An 18513-nucleotide genomic window follows, 5' to 3' on the forward strand; every position below is an offset into this window, starting at 1 on the left:
GGTAGAGAGTGATTCCTCTGATAAATTACATTGCCCTTCTTCAATCACTCTACTTTTCCATTCCTTTAATGTTTAAAGTAACCTCTCCATATCTTTCTGTCTCTAGACCTTTGAGTGATAAATGTTTCTAACTAGCCTTGATCAAATCTGTCACTTGCAATTTCAGGTAGTATATCAATTTAGTCTTTCACATGTAATGATTTATTTTATATTTGTGACTGCTGTGGGGCAAACGTGAAAACACAGTATAGCAATTGCTAAGTTCTTCTGTGACCAAAGGTTATGGTAGCTAGAAATGTAACTAATTCTGACTACTTTCCAAACATGTTTACTGGTTAGAATACATGGAAATGGAATACATTAACACATGTACCTAAGTATCCTCTATATTTACACATCGACTGCCTACATTCTTGATTTCTGGAATCATTTTTTATTTCTATCAACTTGGATGTAACTTCCCATTCTTTAATTTCAAAGACCATTGGTTTGGTTAACAAAAAAAAAATCAACAGAATTATCATCTCATTATTAATGCTTTTTTCCTTTAAAGACAAAAGTCCTGATGGTTTACAAACTGATTGCTCCCATGCATTCTTAGTCTAAGAGGAACATACATTGAACTTAGCATCTGAGGATGCCAGCAAAGTTACAGTGCACAACAAAACATCCCATACCTGTTTAAAAGCTCTTTCATAAAACTGTCTTTTGGTGAGTATGCTGCTGAGGTGGAACCTCTGACTTGTTCACACCCAATCTGGCAGGACGTGTTTTGTGATGGTTTCAAAATTTTACTCTCCATAGTATCACCTAAAATGTCACTGTTGCCTGGTTTCCTGTTAATTTCATTTTCCATTTCACAGTGTTGTTCAGTTTGCTTTTTTTCCTTTCTTCTCTCTAATTTTGCCTGCTTAATTCCAAATCCTGAAACTTTTGCTTCTTTTTTTTCTACCTTTGTTTTAGGAACATCAGGTTTCCTGCTACTCAGTGCTGGGAGCTTACTCTTTCGAAAGCCAAACCAATTAGCTATAGAGGGCCCAGTCTTTTGTTTAGTCTCCACAGTGGGAGATTTGTTTTGTTCCTGACCCTTCTGGACATTTTCTTGGATGCATAACATGACCTTCTCCTCTATTGTAGGTTGTAGAGCAGGTGAGGTAAAAACATCAGTAACCTCAGAGGCTTCTGCTAACTTTAAAGACATCTGGTGTCTTTGTGATTTTGTTGCTTCCAGTTTATGAGGACACTTTATTCCATCCAAGCTCTGAAATGATGAAATCTGTTTGGAAGATGCAGTAGCTGATGCTTCTAACTCCAATTCTGCAGACAAAATGCTTTTTTTATTTAGAGCTTCATGTTTTAAATTTTCACTGTTTTTCTCACTCTGGACAGATGGACTGTGTGTATCTTTTTGAGAAAATGCTTTGTTTCCATCATATTTTGAAGTGCTGTGAAACAAGTCCACTTTTGGAGATGATCTGAATGGCAGTTTGCTTGGGCTTCCATGCTGGCTATTGCAATTACTCTTATTTCCAAGAGAACCTTGTCTAGAGTACGAATTTTCTGTGGTTTTTGAAGCATTTGAAGGAGTCTCTTGTGTCACTGCTGACCCAGGAATGGCCTTGATTTGAAGTCCTTCCATGGCTGAGTTCTGCCTTGTTAGAGAATTTCCTCTGTCAGAAGTATTTGTAATAATCTGAGTCCGTACTTTTCCAAGACCTTCTGTAACAAGAGCAGATGGCTTTTCCCCTGTATGAATGCTAAAACTCTGACTACGAGCTTTCGCTCCATTCATGCCCAGAGCTGGTTTCAAGTGTGACTTGTTGCTAGAAGAAGCAGATCTCTTAACTAATTTGCTTTCTAACCCATCTACTCTGTCTACCACCAAGCTGCAGTTTTCATGTGGCTGAGGTGATGCTGTATCCATACTAAGTCCCACAGTAAAATTATCTTTTATATCGGTATCAGACTTGGAGTCTTTTAATTCAGCATCCATTGCACCTCTGGTGGTTAGACATTCATTTTGCTTGTACTTACTGGAACTCACATTGCTTTTGGAAGCTGCATTTATACTGTCTTTTTCCTGCTTCCCTGGGACAGTAGAGCTCTTTCGGAGAAGTTGAGGAGATTTGACAAATAATTTCAGTCCTACAGGGAGACGGGTTTTCATTCCTTTCTCATTAGAGTTTTGCGTAGCATTTGCAGTGTCACTACCATGAAAGGATGACAATGGGGAATTGTTTACCTGAGATAGTAAGGGCTCACCTGTGCTTGTGGCATGACATTGAGGAGTTGCGGGGAGAATGTTTGGCATCATTTGAGGCTGATCAACCCCACTGTCACTGGAAATATCTTTTTTGCTGGAATATGCTTCTTGTGAAGAAGTTGTTTCCAATGACGGACAGCCCAGGGGAAAGGACCTGTCTGTTTGAAAATTTGTGTTCAGGAGCTCACGATTCCTGTGGAGACCTGGCTGATTAGGGTTTTTTGGGCAGACTTGCTTTGTGAAAACTTTGGAAAGTCCTTGGCATGCACTATGGGGTTGCTGAGATACACATTTGTTTTGCATAATTGCTTCTGCATTTTCCTGAAGGTAAGATAACTCAATTTTGGCCCCAGAAGATACAGCTTTTGCTTGCACTTCATGACTAGATTGATTATGAAAGCCGGAGTTCACAGCTCCTTTTAATGGTGATGATTTCAGTATATTTTTTGCTGTTTCACTGGGACCAGTTCCTCCTAACTTTACAGCTACAGGTGATGAATGAGCATAATCAGGCCGAATCAACAGGGATGCTGACCTGCCCGGAGGAAGGGGTGGGGATGGCGATCGGGCTTCTACAGTTGCTAAATCACAATGAAAGTCTCTGGTTGGAGGTTCTCCGTAGTCACTGGGCTCTATAAGGTGCTGAGGCAACAGTGGTGATGCTGGGCTCTGACTCTTTGGATACTTTGTCCCATTGCCCCTGCCTGGACGCTTTGAGCTGGGCCGAAGGTGGGCAGGGGCCTTTGGAACCTGGAAGTCTATTTTTGAGTCAAAATTATGAGGTGGACTTTGGGCCTTTTTGAATCTGGAAAGCTTTACAGGTGGCAGAGCAGGTGATTTTTCAAGGGTTGCATGGCTCACTGATGTAGCTACAGGTGTCTCCTGGCTCTCTATTATCATAGTTTTTTGTGGAGAAAATTTCCCTCTGCTGGGTATTTTAGTCAAGTTTGGCTTTTGATTGATTCCTGTGTGAACAGTGAAGCTTGAATTGGCCTTGTATGATACATCATTCACTGGCTTCACTATTTTTTGTCGTTGAGCATTTTGCAATATTACTCTTCCACAGCGTGAAGCTTCACTGCAGGTCAGGGGGACAACCGTATTTTTATTACCTGTATTATCTTCAAGAGTGTTCTTGGTTTTATCTTCAGATCCTTCTAAAGCGGTGTAGTTTCTAGCATTGCTTCCTGTCTGCAAATTAGTTATTCCCTGAGGTATAAGTTCAGTATATTCAGCACTGGACCTAGTTTGTGGCTGGTTGATTGAAATTTCATTTCTTGTTACAGTGACAACTCCAGTTTGATGAGAGCTGAATTCAATAGGCTCACCATCCTCGGCATCAAATATTACGGTAATGCACTCTTCAGAAGAGGTCTTTTTTACGACCTTTTGTTGTTTAATGAAATTACATGTCTTTGGCCTAATATCTAACTGAGCAGATATCTGTTTTTCCTCTTTGTCAGTAAACTGAGAATTCTCTGTGACTACGAGCACGTCAGAGTTCTTTGTGTACTTCTCAGAAAAAGGACTTGATAATAGATCTGATGGACTCTTCTCATCACTGCTTTCTATACGCAATTCATCCAAGACTTCATTGTCATCAGTATCTGAAAGCTGAAAATTAAGGTCCTTCCAGCCCGTATTAGCATGGCTTTGATCTAACTGTAACTCAGGCAGCTTTGCTCTGGTGCACAGTTTTACTTCTGCCTGAAATCCACTGACAAAACTAGTTAATTTTTCAGGTCTTTCCTTTGAATTAAAATATGAACTTCTTTCTGGCAAATGTTTCTTATTAGGGTCCCAGTCAAAGAGACTGTCAGAAACACTATGAGTTAATTTGTTACAATAGATCCTGCAGTCTTTGCTTGGTACTTCCTGCAGCAATAATAAGGATGAAGAATCATCATCTGCATCATCATGTGAATCTGAATCGTAGGAGAAAGTTTTGTTATGTTCAATGCAAATACTTCCCATCTCCATTGGCTTACAATAAGCCTGTTCATTATGGCTGCCACATTTAACACCAGGGGAATATATTCCTTCATTGGAGTTCATGCAGTCTTTGTAACCCCATTTTGATATTACTGAAGGTGATTCAAGTAATATTTTTTGCTTCTGTAATTTCTTCAACCCTTCTAGGATATGGTTTTCCTTGATACGAGTTGGAGGTAGATCATCTGCAGGACTTGAGAGGTTGCTTGGGAGTGAAGAACCAATGCTTATTCTTTTATCCCAGCTCACGGATGACTGTCAAAACAAAATAGAACTCACATATTACTCACAAGTGCCGTTAATAAAAACGTTACTGTTTTATTAAAGAGATTTAGGAGTGCATAGGGCATTACGTTTCATCCATTGCTATTAATAGCAATGTTCTTTTTTAATACAGGATTTCATACTGATGTGAAAGCTGCAGTGGATTTAAAACCTGTAGGAAGAACAATATGAATGGAAGGATTAAGATAAAGAAGGAGAAGAACAATTTGGATTGTGAAAAGACAGAATAAATGTCAGAATAAATGAGGAAACTGTGAGCAAATTGGAGTGATAAAGGAATTGTTAAAAAAAATAAATGAAGGAGAGTGAGAGGGAGGGAAACAGCAGGGAGAGAACTCCTGAGTTTAGTGACAACTGTTTTAAATACAAAAGAAGGAAGAAAATGAAACAAAATAATAATCTGAAAATCAGCTTAAGCTAACAAATGAAGCAAATTAATTTCATTCACCCTTTTGCTGCATGTCTTCCCATCATTCCAAGTGTAGGAGGAACCACTGGAATATTCACTGCAAGCACTTGAGAGGGAGAGTTCACTGCTACTGCAGCTGCTCCGGGGATATAGGCGGCTAGGACCTGTCGTATTTAATTGACTCTGGCATTTCAAGACAGGTATACTGGATTTCACATTCTGCTGGCATTCCTAAAACACGAGAAGAAATAGAAATATCTTATGGCTGGAAAAAGATCATTTAACTTCCCCCTGATTAAGAAGGACAAAGAAAAGCAAGTAAGCTACTTACACCTTCCTATTATGCCATTAGCGTCTGGTGATTTTCATACAAAGAACTAAGTTAAAAATTGCTAATATTTTCATTTGTCAGGGGAAAAAGCCACAATCCTCCATGTTTTTTTCTTTATTCTTGAACAAGTATTGTGCTCTTCTTTTGCTAAAGATTATTCTGAGTCTACTTGAATTATGCTTTGTACATAAGCAGCATGCTCCAGTAAGATACAGAAAACAAAGTTATAAGAATACAAGTACATCTTGACAACCGTATTATAGCCCTGGAATGTAACAGATGAGGCTGTACACCCTAGACAAGGTAAATTAATTTAGTATCCCAAGCAGAATGTCCACTGAGAATGGAATCTCTCCGTTACAGTCTAATTTTGGTTTCCTATCTAGTTCAAAGCTTTGTCTAAGAAACTCTCTGACGTAGGACAATCCATCTTTGTGTCACTTGCAGACAGCTGAAGCCTCTTGCTTATGCAATTTATTGACACTTTATGGCTGCCTTTAGTACTTGTGTAGTTATCGCCCCTCTCCAAATGCAATTTCAGCTGACTGTGACTAAGTGCCAGCTTTGAGGAAGAGAGTAATGAAGAGCAGATAGCACTTTAGGTAAAATATTAAACCTCCGTAGGAGTATCTAGGATTACTTTAATTTGTTTCTAAACTAATACTCTTGTGCCTAACAATGTTAGAGCTTCTTTAACGTTAAGTGCCTGCACCATTCTGTTAGGCAATTCTCCAGTTTCCTTACCAAATCTGACATCTTTTTAATTACCAGTAACACCAGAAAGAATGACACAACTCTATTTCATAAAACTTTGGTTTGAATTTCATTAAGGCAGAGTATGATTGTGCAACCTCAAATATTTATTGCTTTTTGAACATGGATATAGGTTCCAATTAATTTTGCATAGATGAAAAATTTACCTTTATATTCAGGAAGTCATAAGAAATCTGAAGTTATAGGATCCACAAAACAAGTATCAAAACTGTACATGCAACAGACGCAGCTGCTTCATGCAAATCTCTGGAAAAACGTTCAGTTTGTACTCACTTCTCATACACTAGCATGTTTATTGCACTTCTGCTCATTTCTTTCACTTATTCCTCCACAGCTTCCCATTTATTATTACTAGGGCTGAACCGCTTTTGGTTAAATGGGAGAGCAGAATTTTTACTGCTGAGGAGTTCATCAGTACAGCTGTTCATTGCTCAGCTGACACAATAATGTTCTGTTTTTGACAAACGTAACTACAGGGCAACTCATTATTCTCTGTCACAGGCCAAACTTATGAATGGGAAAATCATTTAGAGGTAGCAAGAGCACATTTCACCTCTGGGAGTTATTGGTACATGTCCTCCTAGGAAGTCAAATGGATGCAGGAGGAATAGCCTTTAAATCTGTGAACTCGAGGAGGAATACGTTTCAGCATCAGAGGCAGGACGATGCCTTTGTTTTTAGCTCTGAAACAGACTTTTTGCTTTGTGGACACAAATTACACTTTATTTCTGACATCGTGGTTCCCATGGGAGACCCTCTCATCAGCTGCCACAGCCATGACGGCGTCGTTCCCTGTAAGGTTGACTGAACAGAGGCCAATGGCAGCATATGCCCGCTCTGGCTATTTCAGTGCCTTTCAGCTGTGGCACTGGAAAAAGATGTCATGTCAAATTTCTGCCCTTTATACTAAGCTATGTCCCAGCCATCACAGTGTTGAATGGAAGGATGCCTGGATAATCCTTTCCTATAAGAATATCCTGTAAGAGGAAAGAAGAGATCGGAGCACAGTGAAAAGTACTGCCTTCCCTTCCTATCACCTTGGCTAGTGTGTGGGCCTGTCCATCCCCTCACTTCGTTTCCTTTGAGCCAAAAGAGAAGAAAGGTCCTGTAGTTTTAACAATACGAAAAGAGGATATACAAGCGAAGCAAAAGAACACTATATTACTGTAATCATCTTTACTGTTGAAGAGATAAGAAAACGTGCAAAAAATATCATGCCATTAGAGATTCTGAGTTAGGATGTCTACCCAACATCTAGACTGCATTCAGATATTCTCTGGCAATTTGCCTTTATTCTCTAAGTTCTCTCAGAAAGTACTTTAAATTGTATGTTTATGATGCATTAATTAAATACATTTAACGTGTATATGGGTTTATTAACTGACATGGTGAAATGTTAATTTTTTGTAATCATGACTTTTAAATCATTACCTTTAACGAAATTGGAGTACAAAGGCCCGAATGTAATATTACAATTTAAATACCTAATTTTTGCTAGACATCACAGAGAACTGAATCAGACTATAAAAGAGACAAAACTATATACTTAGAAAAACCTAACCTGAAGGCTTAATTACATATCATACAAAGGGTTGTTAGCATTTTTGTGAACCTTTGAAACAATGCCTTTTCATTATAATACGTACTACAAAGGAGATTACATTTTTGTTGACACTACTACACTTCGAGATCAAAGGCACACACAGGTTCAATGTTCTGTTCTTGTCCTCTTTATTCCTCTCTATCTTCATGTGACTTTTGTTTTTTAAGCTACTTTTCTCTTTGACAATGAAACATGAAAGCCACAATGGCTAAGATTTTGCCAAATAAGCACAAAGCTAACTCTATCTGAAAAAAAAAAAAGCCCATGAATTTTTAAAAGTTCATACATAATATATCATAAAAGTGGATGAATAATATGGTGTATGGGCTTTAATAAAAAGCTCCTTGACCATTTCTCAGAGATTCTGAGATGTAATCAATACCCAGAAAGGTATCTTGGGGACATTGCTATGATTTATGCTTTTTTGCACAGAGTGACACTATCTGCTTACTATATCAACCGAGGACACAATATTGAATTTCAGACAACAGAAGGAAGAAGAAGTATTGTTATCTGCCTCAACAGTGTTTCAATTCAGAGATCAGCTTTATGCCTCATCCCTGACATCAGACTTCAGAGGTGAAAAGGAAGGTGCCGAACGAGGAATACAAGGACAGCACAAAAACTCACGTGGATCTGAGCATCAGCAGTTCGTGATTGCATCAAGCTTCTGTTTCTTTCTACTTCTGAAAGCAAATCCCCAGACGAGAGGTCTAAGATGCGTGAATGGAGTTTCTGGGTGGTGGGGAGGTTAGAAGGGAATGAGCAAAGCATAAGCATTTGTCAAGTATGCAACAGATCAGCATTTTTAAAATTCCAAACTCTGCGGTTAAATTTCAAGGGAAATGGAGACCCCGAGGTAAAAGAGGATTTGATCTAATTCGAAGTGTTGCTGTTTGTGCTTGTTTTGTTCCAGACGTCCTGTCTGAAGAACAGGTTGTTCTTCATCTAAAACAAACCATACTTTTTCTTCCAGTCTCTGTTTTGCAACTTATCATTATTTAATATGCAACAATGACAAATGAACATGAGTTCCACCACTATCCATAGAGTTTGACAGGTTTCAGGGAAAAAGCATAAAAATGAACTACAAAATTAACATTTATAAATCAATCAACATGTTAATGTTGTTTTATTTACGAGCTGCTACACCTTGAATGAATGATTGCAAAAGTGACCCAATTTTTAAACAGCATTGATCTGCTGAAGGCCTCCCTTGCACACATTTTAACTCAAAGTCATTAATGTCATCTGTTAGGAACAATTAATGTGAATAGAAAATAATTGCATCAGGGAACTAGGGACTCAGAGGATTTTGTGCATTAATATTCAGATGCTGTTTGATTATATACACTGTTCTTTCCTTCGGTTTTGCTTGGAAGAACGACTAAGCTGGTGCCACTTCCTCCATATTCACCTGTATACCAATTACTAAGGCTTTCAGTGTGCATTAAACCTGATTTGTTTTAATTGCAGTTTCAATAAAATCCATGATTTATGTGAATGCCTTGGCCAATGACTTCAACAGAAGAAATACCTGCAGTCTTGTCAGTCACTGGACCAACATATCATGGAACAGGCAGTATGGATCTTATTCACAGTCCACCAAGATCAATGAAAAAGGACTTTAAAAGAAAAAAAAACAACTAAAAAACTACCCCAAAACACCTTCCACCTGGAGGAATCAGCAGCACAGCCCCTACCCTGGCATGGCTCCAGCTGCCCTTACTTGCAAAGGATGTAAACCAGTGGGGAGACTTGTCGAGGCTGCATGCGTGGCCCTTCACTCTGCCCATCCAAAAAACTTGGTGAAAGAGGGAAGGAGAACCTGTACCCACTGAAGTCCTTCCCCACGGCACAGAAGTAACAGTGACAAGGCAGCTCTTTGCAGGGTCCCGAAACATCAGTAACGTGGTACCTTACCCTGCCTGCTCTCCTGGTACCCGCTGCAGAAATTCATCTGCTGGAAGCCGAACAGGCAGAGCCACAGGGCCACTGCTACAGCCTCTGCATCTGCGTGCCGTGCTTCAGGTGCATTTCAGATATGCTAGCAAATCTTTTTTTTCTAACCAGTAATTAGTAATTTGGGAATCATTTCTCAAGAGTTACATATTCATACAGGTTTTATGCGCTGGCTCTTCAGGAGGTGCTGTCCTGCTGCAGATTATGGCAAATAGCTTCAGTGATCAGTGCTCTGTAGAATCATATTTTGTCCAACATATTGTTGAGTAGATTAAAATGCTACAGGCACTCAGTATCCAATATACATTTTATTATAAATATTAAGTACATCCAGGCTATGTGTTTTTTAACACCAGGGATGCCTATTCCCTAGTTATTCAGCGTGTACCTTTTAAAACGTTATTAGTAGAGTTACCGTTGGGTGTTTGCTCAAGATTTAAGCTCCAGGTAAAATGCTTTCCCAAGCTCACAGATTTACTGACTTAGTACACGTGTTGTTGTTGACAATAATTCCAAGTGCATCGTTGAACCACCAGAAAATTCCACTGTTTTCTGAAACAGGAGAATCTGATGTTATGAACAAGTGTTGTGCTTGCTCTTGGCAGAGGAATCACTTTCTCCGATGAAATCAGCCATATGATTTTTGCTTCCAGAGATTTTTAGTGTGAGTTACTATAGCCAGATCTGTGCATTAGAACTGATGACAGTGGACATCTGAGATGGATGAACATTTACACCTGAGCATCTATTTTCCCCAAAGTATTCTAGGAATAGTGCTATAGGAGTTTTACAGTTGTAAAACTGTCTTCCCATTTTTCCAGCAAAGCATTTTATGTAGCTCATTACTTAAATGGGAACATGTATGCATCTCAGTAAGGGAAACAAAATACACCCTACAATGTCATCCAGCGGGACTTAGTGCGCTGTTGTTATTGTCTATGTCAGACTTGAGAGCAGAGGTCAGCCCGCTTGGATCTAACACCTCTGAATAGGCAGAAAAAAGCAAACATTTCTGGCCTGAGAGCTGGCTGGTGAAAAGACATGGCCCAGCAGAGCACGCTGCAAATGGCCTGGGGCTGCGGGGCTTCGACCGCACCGGCTCCATCACTGGGCGGGCCGGGCTGTGCACGTTTCATGCTATGTTTCAGTGGTCTTTGCCAGCATTCAGCTCTCTGACTCCATAATAACAAAGGTGAACCAGCAGACTGAAATGGAGGAAAATGCTTTCAAGATGTGCAATGTGATTATATTTCTGCATCAAATGAAAGACCGTCACGTTGGAAATATCCCCCCCCCCCATGCATATGCAAAGACACCAACAGACACACGGCCAGCACAATGACTAGCATTAACAAACAGCAGAGCAAAGTTTGAGATCATTAATTAAATACAGTCGCACAGCACTGAAGCAAGTCATCCAATTACAGAAGAAAAATGATAAGAAAATTGTTTTTCTTTCAATTATTTGTTTTTCTTCCTTCTCCATTTTCCAAATCAAAAATAGGAAAAATTCTATTGTTAAAAAAATCTCATTAATGATCCATTTAAAATCAAGTAGCAGATTGTGCTATGTAACTTGATGCTGATTTCTTCTCAGACAAGCAAAATGTATCGTGTCCTTTGTGGTTATTTTCGGATGGTCACATACCCAGATCAAGGAGTCACTGCTGCCTTGAAAACCGCACAATGGGAAAATCACTGTTGATGCTATCGCAGTGCAGTGCAACGAAAGGCTGACCACAGCACAGAGTGCCTTTCACAGAAAAGACCACATCAGTTTAAACGGATATTTAAATACAAACCAAAGAGTTATAACTATAAATTCACTTCATCTGCCCCATTTGGAGTGCATTAAGGTAGTTGGTGGCCTACGGGGATAAGGGGAAACTGGGCAGTATTTGTGCATGGGACATCTCGGCCCCTCTGAAAACAGGAAAGCATCAGGAGCACTGGACTGCAGAACTGAAAACCTTTATGGGCGTGAACACGGCATGGGCTGGACCCATTTGCTCAGAAATTACCCTGTGCTGAGCAGTGCTGGGGCAGGTGCAGACAAAAATGTTCCCAGCATTGTGGCTGGGCTGCAGCCACGTCTCTGGGGCTGGTGGGGAGTCACAGGCCAGGCAGAGCAGAAAGGGCATCTCTGTGGCTGCCTGTGAGCAGTGGCAGAAAAGCTCCACCTTCGACTGCAAGATCGTGGTGTTTCCCAGGCTTTATTGCCATGGGCCCTCTCCCGGCTTGCCTGTATTTTCAGCCAAGGTGGAGCAATATGGCTCAAAGTCAAGAATAACTCCCGTAACCCACATAAAAAATAAAAACAAAGTAATTGATAATTTAGGTGGAAACCTATTATATCAAGTGCAATAGGAAATACAATTATCTGGCAGGCAGATAACCAATCCATCAGACAGAAGGCCAGCCCCCCTCCCCACAGCGACATCCTTATTAAGGCTTTCTAGGAAGATAAAAGAAGGCTCTGGCCTCCTGGCATGAGGCAGTATTACAGGGAGACTCCACAGTGCCTCGTGACTGGATCTGTACAGAATATCTATCAGTTCCCATCTCCTTTTTAAAATGTCTAATGGCCTGCAGCATTGCCAGAACAATTTTCAATGAATTATGCCAAACTGTGTATGACTCTCCAATATCGGATGAGTTAATTGCTATTAAATCAATTGGCTTTGTTTTTCTCACATGAGCCAAAGCCCATCATTCACAAGAAAGAAATTCTCGAGGTTCTGAGAGAGACATTTTCATCCCGGTGCTCCAAGCCAGAGCTGCAAATGTTTGTTTGGTGCATCCCCTCACTTCTGCTGCTATCCGGGGCATCACAACCCTGAAAAGGCAAACTCTGGACTTCTCTCCCATATAGAGCAGCTGCTGCAACAGGACTGGCAGGGAATACCGTTCTGCAGCCTTCACACCACCCCATTTTTAATACTTCTCTGCACAAAGATTCCTCTCAAATCCACAGGCAGCAACACACGTGGTTCTACCCCAGCTGTACTGAATAAGCAAGCCTTAGTAACTCTACCAAAAACATGCAAAAACGTACAACACGAGAAGAATGCTGATACAGCTGTGACAGAGGCTCAAGAACTCTTGCTAGGTGACTTTGTCACTCCTGATCCCTTGCTCATCTTTAACTGCTATATCCATCCAAAGCAGAGTCCAGTTATGAATTAATCCCACCTAGGATGAGATTTAGTTTCAAAGGTCTTACAGAAATAGCACTCCATACTGAATCTCCATTGCACCCTGGAAGATAGCAGACCAAATATATATATATGATTAGGTATGCAATTCACTTAATACCAGTTTATGCAGAAATAACATCTGTCTTGAAACTGAATGCCGATTTTTTCAGTCCCTAAGTGCATTTTCGTCCCTAGACGCATTGCAGGGGGATTCAGATGGAGAGAGAATAACTTTCACCTATTCCATCAGAGGTTAGCTAGATTAAGAACACACACTATTCAAAGCATGAAGTGTGAACTTCTCATACACTAGATACTCTGAAATAAAGAAGAATGTTAAGTGTATGGCAAAATAATAAAATGAAGTTCAACTTCTGAAAGCAGAAATAGATTTTGCCTTTAGACAAATCAGAGACTGCGATACATGTGCTTCTGGCATATGGTAAATCTGCTTTTTAAAGTGAGCAGAACAAGTTGTTGTCAACAGAAAACAGCCAACTGAAGCAAAAGTGAATGTAATATAAAGGTGCTTCCATTGTATTTAATTCTAATAATCACTAACGTGGGAAATACACTTGAAATCCTACACTGTGTGCATGCAGCAATGCCTGATGTTTCATCGTATGTAACTGATGCAATGAAAATAAAATGATAAATATTTCAACTCTCAGAAGTTATATATTTAATAGAAAATTCAGAATTATGTCTTACTTTCCTACTGCTCACTTACTATAAACAGAACATTTCACAGTTTATAATGGCAATAGCAGTTGGCATACTGAGCACTTTACATGAGTAAATCAGCTTGGTTAAGAACTTGCCTTCATCCTTCCAGCTGTCTATTGAACATGAAGACAGGCAGCTTCCTAGCAGAGTTCTTGTGCATCATTTATACCACCTCATACTCCTTTTTATACCTGTATCCTTTAGGTTAATTTCAAGGACATTTCACTGTGGAAATATCCATTCTTTTTTCCTTCTAATTCCCTAATAATCTGCTTTGCAATCATTTACCCTAACAGCATGACATTACCTCTGACTGTTTCTCTCTGATAAATATTTTAGACTAAAATGAAGTCCAGCATTATGGTGCTTCAGCTGAAGAATTCAGTGTGTCTTTAAGAAGCATTTATGTCCTCTTTTACCACTTTTCAGGAGTGCCTTTACATCAAATAAGGTCCCCTATTCACAATTGTGTTCTTGTATTTCTTCACAGAAATCGGCAGTTAATAAAACGGATTTTTCCACTCGTTCTGAAAATAAAACACAGCCTTATAAGTTGCACAGAATAGTGCAATGCAATACAAACCATATAAGGGTATGCTTTTCTATATTTTTAACAAGTGCTAGAAAGTTTTATAGGACTACGTGAGAGTATTTTGACACAAATACTTAGACTCGTATTTTCACTTGTACCTATAGCAAAAGTGACCAACCAATCTGTACCTGTGCATTTCCTTAAGCAACAAAATACTGCACCAACAGGCACCCAGGAAAAAGAAAAGGGCAAGGTATGGGTGAAGCACAGGAGCAACGAGAGGTTCGCCATAGCTCTGCTCTGGCCTGTTGTGCTGCTGCAAAGCATCCCCTGGAGAAAGTGAATATAGCTCTGCAGTATGGGCAATGGGAGCTAGTCACAGGAGACAGCTGGGAGAACACGCACCGTGCAGCCAACTTGTCAGGGAGCTCCCTTCTCCAGCCAAACCTTGTACAGGACTGGGGCTAAACGTGGAGTGGGAAACTAACAGCCTCAGTCTGTTCCAAATGCTCCTCCCTGCCCCAAATTATTCTACGCTCATCACTTCTTAGACATCAAGAAGCTGTCAATACACAAGTTTGCCTCTGCACCGGCAGGCACACACAACTTCTCATCGTAAAGCTAACGCATCAGACAAAACTCTTTTTACTTTTTCCTTGTTGTTACAGGCTCCGTTTCTAATAGATCAGGCACTCAGCAAAGGTACTTGATATTTGGCAAAAGCACACAACATGAAACATTATACAGCTCTGTCTGGAATAGACAAAGCAACTCAGAAGTCTTACACCCCGTGGTAATTAGCACCAGCAAATACGCTGGCTTTCATACTTAGTACTCTGTTCTGTTTCAATGTCTGTCTGACAGATTATCTGAAATTCATTGCCCTGTATGATGCTGCTAGGGTTCTCAGCTCTTGTACCGTGGGAGACCTGCCACTACAGCTGGTTGGATTTATTTTTGGTAGGAGGAGGGGGTTAATCCACAGCGAGTGAACCCCAGGATAACTCTCACAGTGCTAGGAGCAAGCAGCGAGAGACTGGTATTTATTGGCCTTATTTATTGGCTGTGTAAAATACAGGAAACAATCACAAACTTACAGTATTGCCCAGCGTTAACAGGGGAAAGAGTTATAGAAAATATGAATATTAAAGGATCAACTATAAAACACATTTCAGTAAGCAAAAGCATTTCTTGGTACAAAAAAGGCAGCCTCCTGTTATTCCAGAAATTTCAAGTCAAGCAGATTTGAATTTTCTATTAATCGATTTGTTTTTGTTGTCTCCCCCACTACTAGGTGGACGTTGCTAAAAAACTTGATGTCTGGGGATACAGCAGATGCTAGACTTTAAATTCATACCCAGTATAACAGCAGTTTGTCAGTTTTGCTGGCAAATCCTCCAGGCAAGTTCACTGAAACTTAACTGACAATGTCCAAGACAAAGTACATGGGTACGATATTACAAACATTTGTATAGAAGATTAGGGTGCTAAAACTACATCGGAAAATCCTGTTAACAAGGCAAATCCAGCACACACACAAAAAAAACAAAACAAAGGCTTCACTTGCATCTACTTGAGGTTTTCCAGGCTTGCTGCTCTCTGTTACTATCAAACCATTCAGAGAGAGAAAAAAACAGTCAATTAGATTCCAAAGTAAGGAACTCAGAAGGTTGAAAACTTATATCCTAGGGTATAAATTGGGAGGTATTAAGCAGACATTTGATGCATAAACATAAATAACATAATCTCTCTGAATTCTTCACAGAGTTGGCAATATTATTGTAAGCCTAAAATTACTCCTCTTCCAAATGCCTTAGTTTCATTAATTTTCATAAACTGTTTTAAATAAAAGTTACATTGAAAGACACAAAGTAATCCTCCCTGATCCTAGTTTTGTTTTTATAACTCTATCAGTGTTCTCAAGCTCTGAGACTCCAATGTGTTTTTAATAGCACTACAGTAGGAGCCTGTAAATATTGCAGTAATAATAAAAGGAGCTAATTTAATTTCTTAGGAAAATGTACGTATAAAGTTCCCTGTGGTTTGTAATTACTGTAAAGTCAACAGTTTACATCAATGACCTAGTAATCAGCTACTCAAAATGTAAACAATTAATGAAATAAATGTTTTCAACAAGCTTTCTCATGGAAGACTCCTTGGAGTATGGTAAAACAGCAGTTTTGCAAGTATAGCATTGTAGAAGAGTCAGGCCTTTTATTAAGTTTATATTTTTACTTTTTCCCATTAATTTGGTACAGAGCAGTACATGCTTTTTTGTAAATACCTTTCTATTGATCTGATAGCAATCCATATGTTAATTCCACTTTGCTAAATGGATGCCAGCCTCATGCTGGTGCTATGAATTATAGGAACATCCGAGCGTGGAGGCAGAAATCTGCACGTTCTGACGCCTTCCCTTCCTGCATTGCTCACAAACAACACCAGTTTTCCTTCACATCTCAGCGTGGTCAAAATCAGTCTAGAAAACAGCTTTATACTAAACTTCTGTGACAAGGAAGAACAATGCCATTAATCTTTTATGGCATGCCTTTCACATGCTATCTATGCTTTAACAGTGAAAAGGTGGAGTGTTATTATTTCACTGTATTTAAGAAACGTTTTAACATGAAAATACAGATGGAAGTTGTTGATGGTTTAGTGTCACTTAGACAATTGCAATTGCGTTATCAATAATAATCTGATTAAATTACTCACTAATTTCAACATGCTGCTAAATTGATACTGATCACTGATACTATGACAGCCGGAGATATTCCTGGTAGCACAAAATAATTTTGGTCTTTGAATTTGTGATTCTTACAGTTTAAAACTCGTTTTCACATTCACTTTCTGACTATGCCCCAAAATCATCTAAAGGAATTAGGCAGACCTCAATACGATCTTGTTATTGACATTTATGTTGATCGATGTTGGCTCTTACAGAATTGGAATCTACAGATCAATTCCCTTATTAGATTCGTTCTCAGTGCTGCCATGATCATTTTATCACAGAAGCTGCTGCTATCAAATGCTGCTTTATCACTTTATAATAGGATACGCTGAAGCTTTCCTCTGGCATATAGTTGGAAATGAAAACTGTCTGAGCTCTAAGAATTGTTTTCACAGATTTTCAAAATTATCCTTATTAACAGCATATGACTATTTTTAAAAGCTATTTTAAACTCAATTTACCTAACTAGTAAAAATTTTCCCCACGAGAAAATACCAGTTCTCAGGGTGGTAAAAAAATAAAATAAAAAAGGTTAACACTGGACACTGCCCTGGATTTATTAATCACCTTCTTTCTGTTGACTCTAAGAGCAAAGAGATGTTAGACAAAAATGAGTGTAAGAATGTAGATATGATAGAAGAAACAACATGGTTTCAGGAATGGCATTATGTGAACACAAACACATGTATGAGCACTCAAAAGCACACAGAACAAAAATATGCTCGAGGTTTGTTGCAGAGGTTTTTATCTGGTTTTGAAAATATGGAGGGCAATGGTATTTTTGTAAGAGTGGTGTTACAGCCCCTGTTGAGAGAGGAGTTCATCACATTAATTTAAATCTACAATAAAATAAATTAGCTTTTTTATTGCCAGGTTGAACTACGGGGCTATGATTGTTATGTATTGCTACAATCTAAGTCTTAATGGCATTTTAGCCCTGTGGTGGTCAAACAGAAACCATTTCAAACCTTCTAAAGGCTATTAAAACATGTGCAGATGTCTGGAAAATTAATACTATTATCTAACTCTAACCTTTTGCCTGTAGGAGGAAAAGGAGAGAGAAGGCTCGGGGAAGATGTTTTAGATCAATACATGGCAACAGAGGAGGGTGAACGCTGCTTCACATGGAAGTTCATTGGCTGTGAACAGGTGATTCAAGTGAGCAGATTCATCCTTATTTGGTTTGCACTGAAATGATTCATTTACTCAGAAAAAATAATTTAAGAGAGATGAGCATCATTTTTACAGTCCTTCCTCACTGCTGTTTCTCAAGGTCCAGCAAGCTAGACATTGGAAAGGTTCATTCATTTAAATGACAGGAGCACGAATTTGTCAAGGTTAATGTTGAACAAGTCGCATTTTCCTTGCTTCAAAATTATGCATTTGAAAGGTTTCTCCATCCCTCCACCCCTTCTTTTTTTTTTTTTTGGTGAAACTGTTGAAATGTCAGCTGGACTGAAAAGAGTGTAAAAGTAGTAGGAGGATTTAAGGAAATAATGTTATTGTTAGTTTGAGGCTTTTACATACATATTTTCTCTCCAACACTAATGCATTGTTTTCGGCTCTGACAGAATAATTTCAAATAAGGAGAGCCTTTTTACAGTGGTTTTCTTGGATGCCTGGATACAAGGTACTTATGGAAATGGAAAGTAAAAGCCATCAGCCATTGCTCCTGAGCCAAACTGTGCTCTTGCGAGTACAGTGCCCT

At 39.2% G+C, this 18513-nt stretch overlaps 1 protein-coding gene across 1 annotated transcript in view; it reads right to left on the reverse strand.

The window, feature by feature from the left end:
- Positions 1 to 18513, reverse strand: part of NCKAP5 (NCK associated protein 5) — a 366387-nt gene that overhangs the window by 57771 nt on the left and 290103 nt on the right. Inside the window, exons 11-13 of the mRNA XM_035556100.2 lie at positions 8288 to 8392; positions 4989 to 5180; positions 678 to 4510 (exon numbers count right to left, since the gene is read on the reverse strand). Coding sequence (XP_035411993.1) covers positions 678 to 4510; positions 4989 to 5180; positions 8288 to 8392 — 4130 coding nt within the window. The remainder of the gene's footprint in view (positions 1 to 677; positions 4511 to 4988; positions 5181 to 8287; positions 8393 to 18513) is intronic.

This window comes from Cygnus atratus, chromosome 6 (assembly GCF_013377495.2).
Source record: "Cygnus atratus isolate AKBS03 ecotype Queensland, Australia chromosome 6, CAtr_DNAZoo_HiC_assembly, whole genome shotgun sequence".
In the NCBI taxonomy this organism is placed as follows: Eukaryota; Metazoa; Chordata; class Aves; order Anseriformes; family Anatidae; genus Cygnus; species Cygnus atratus.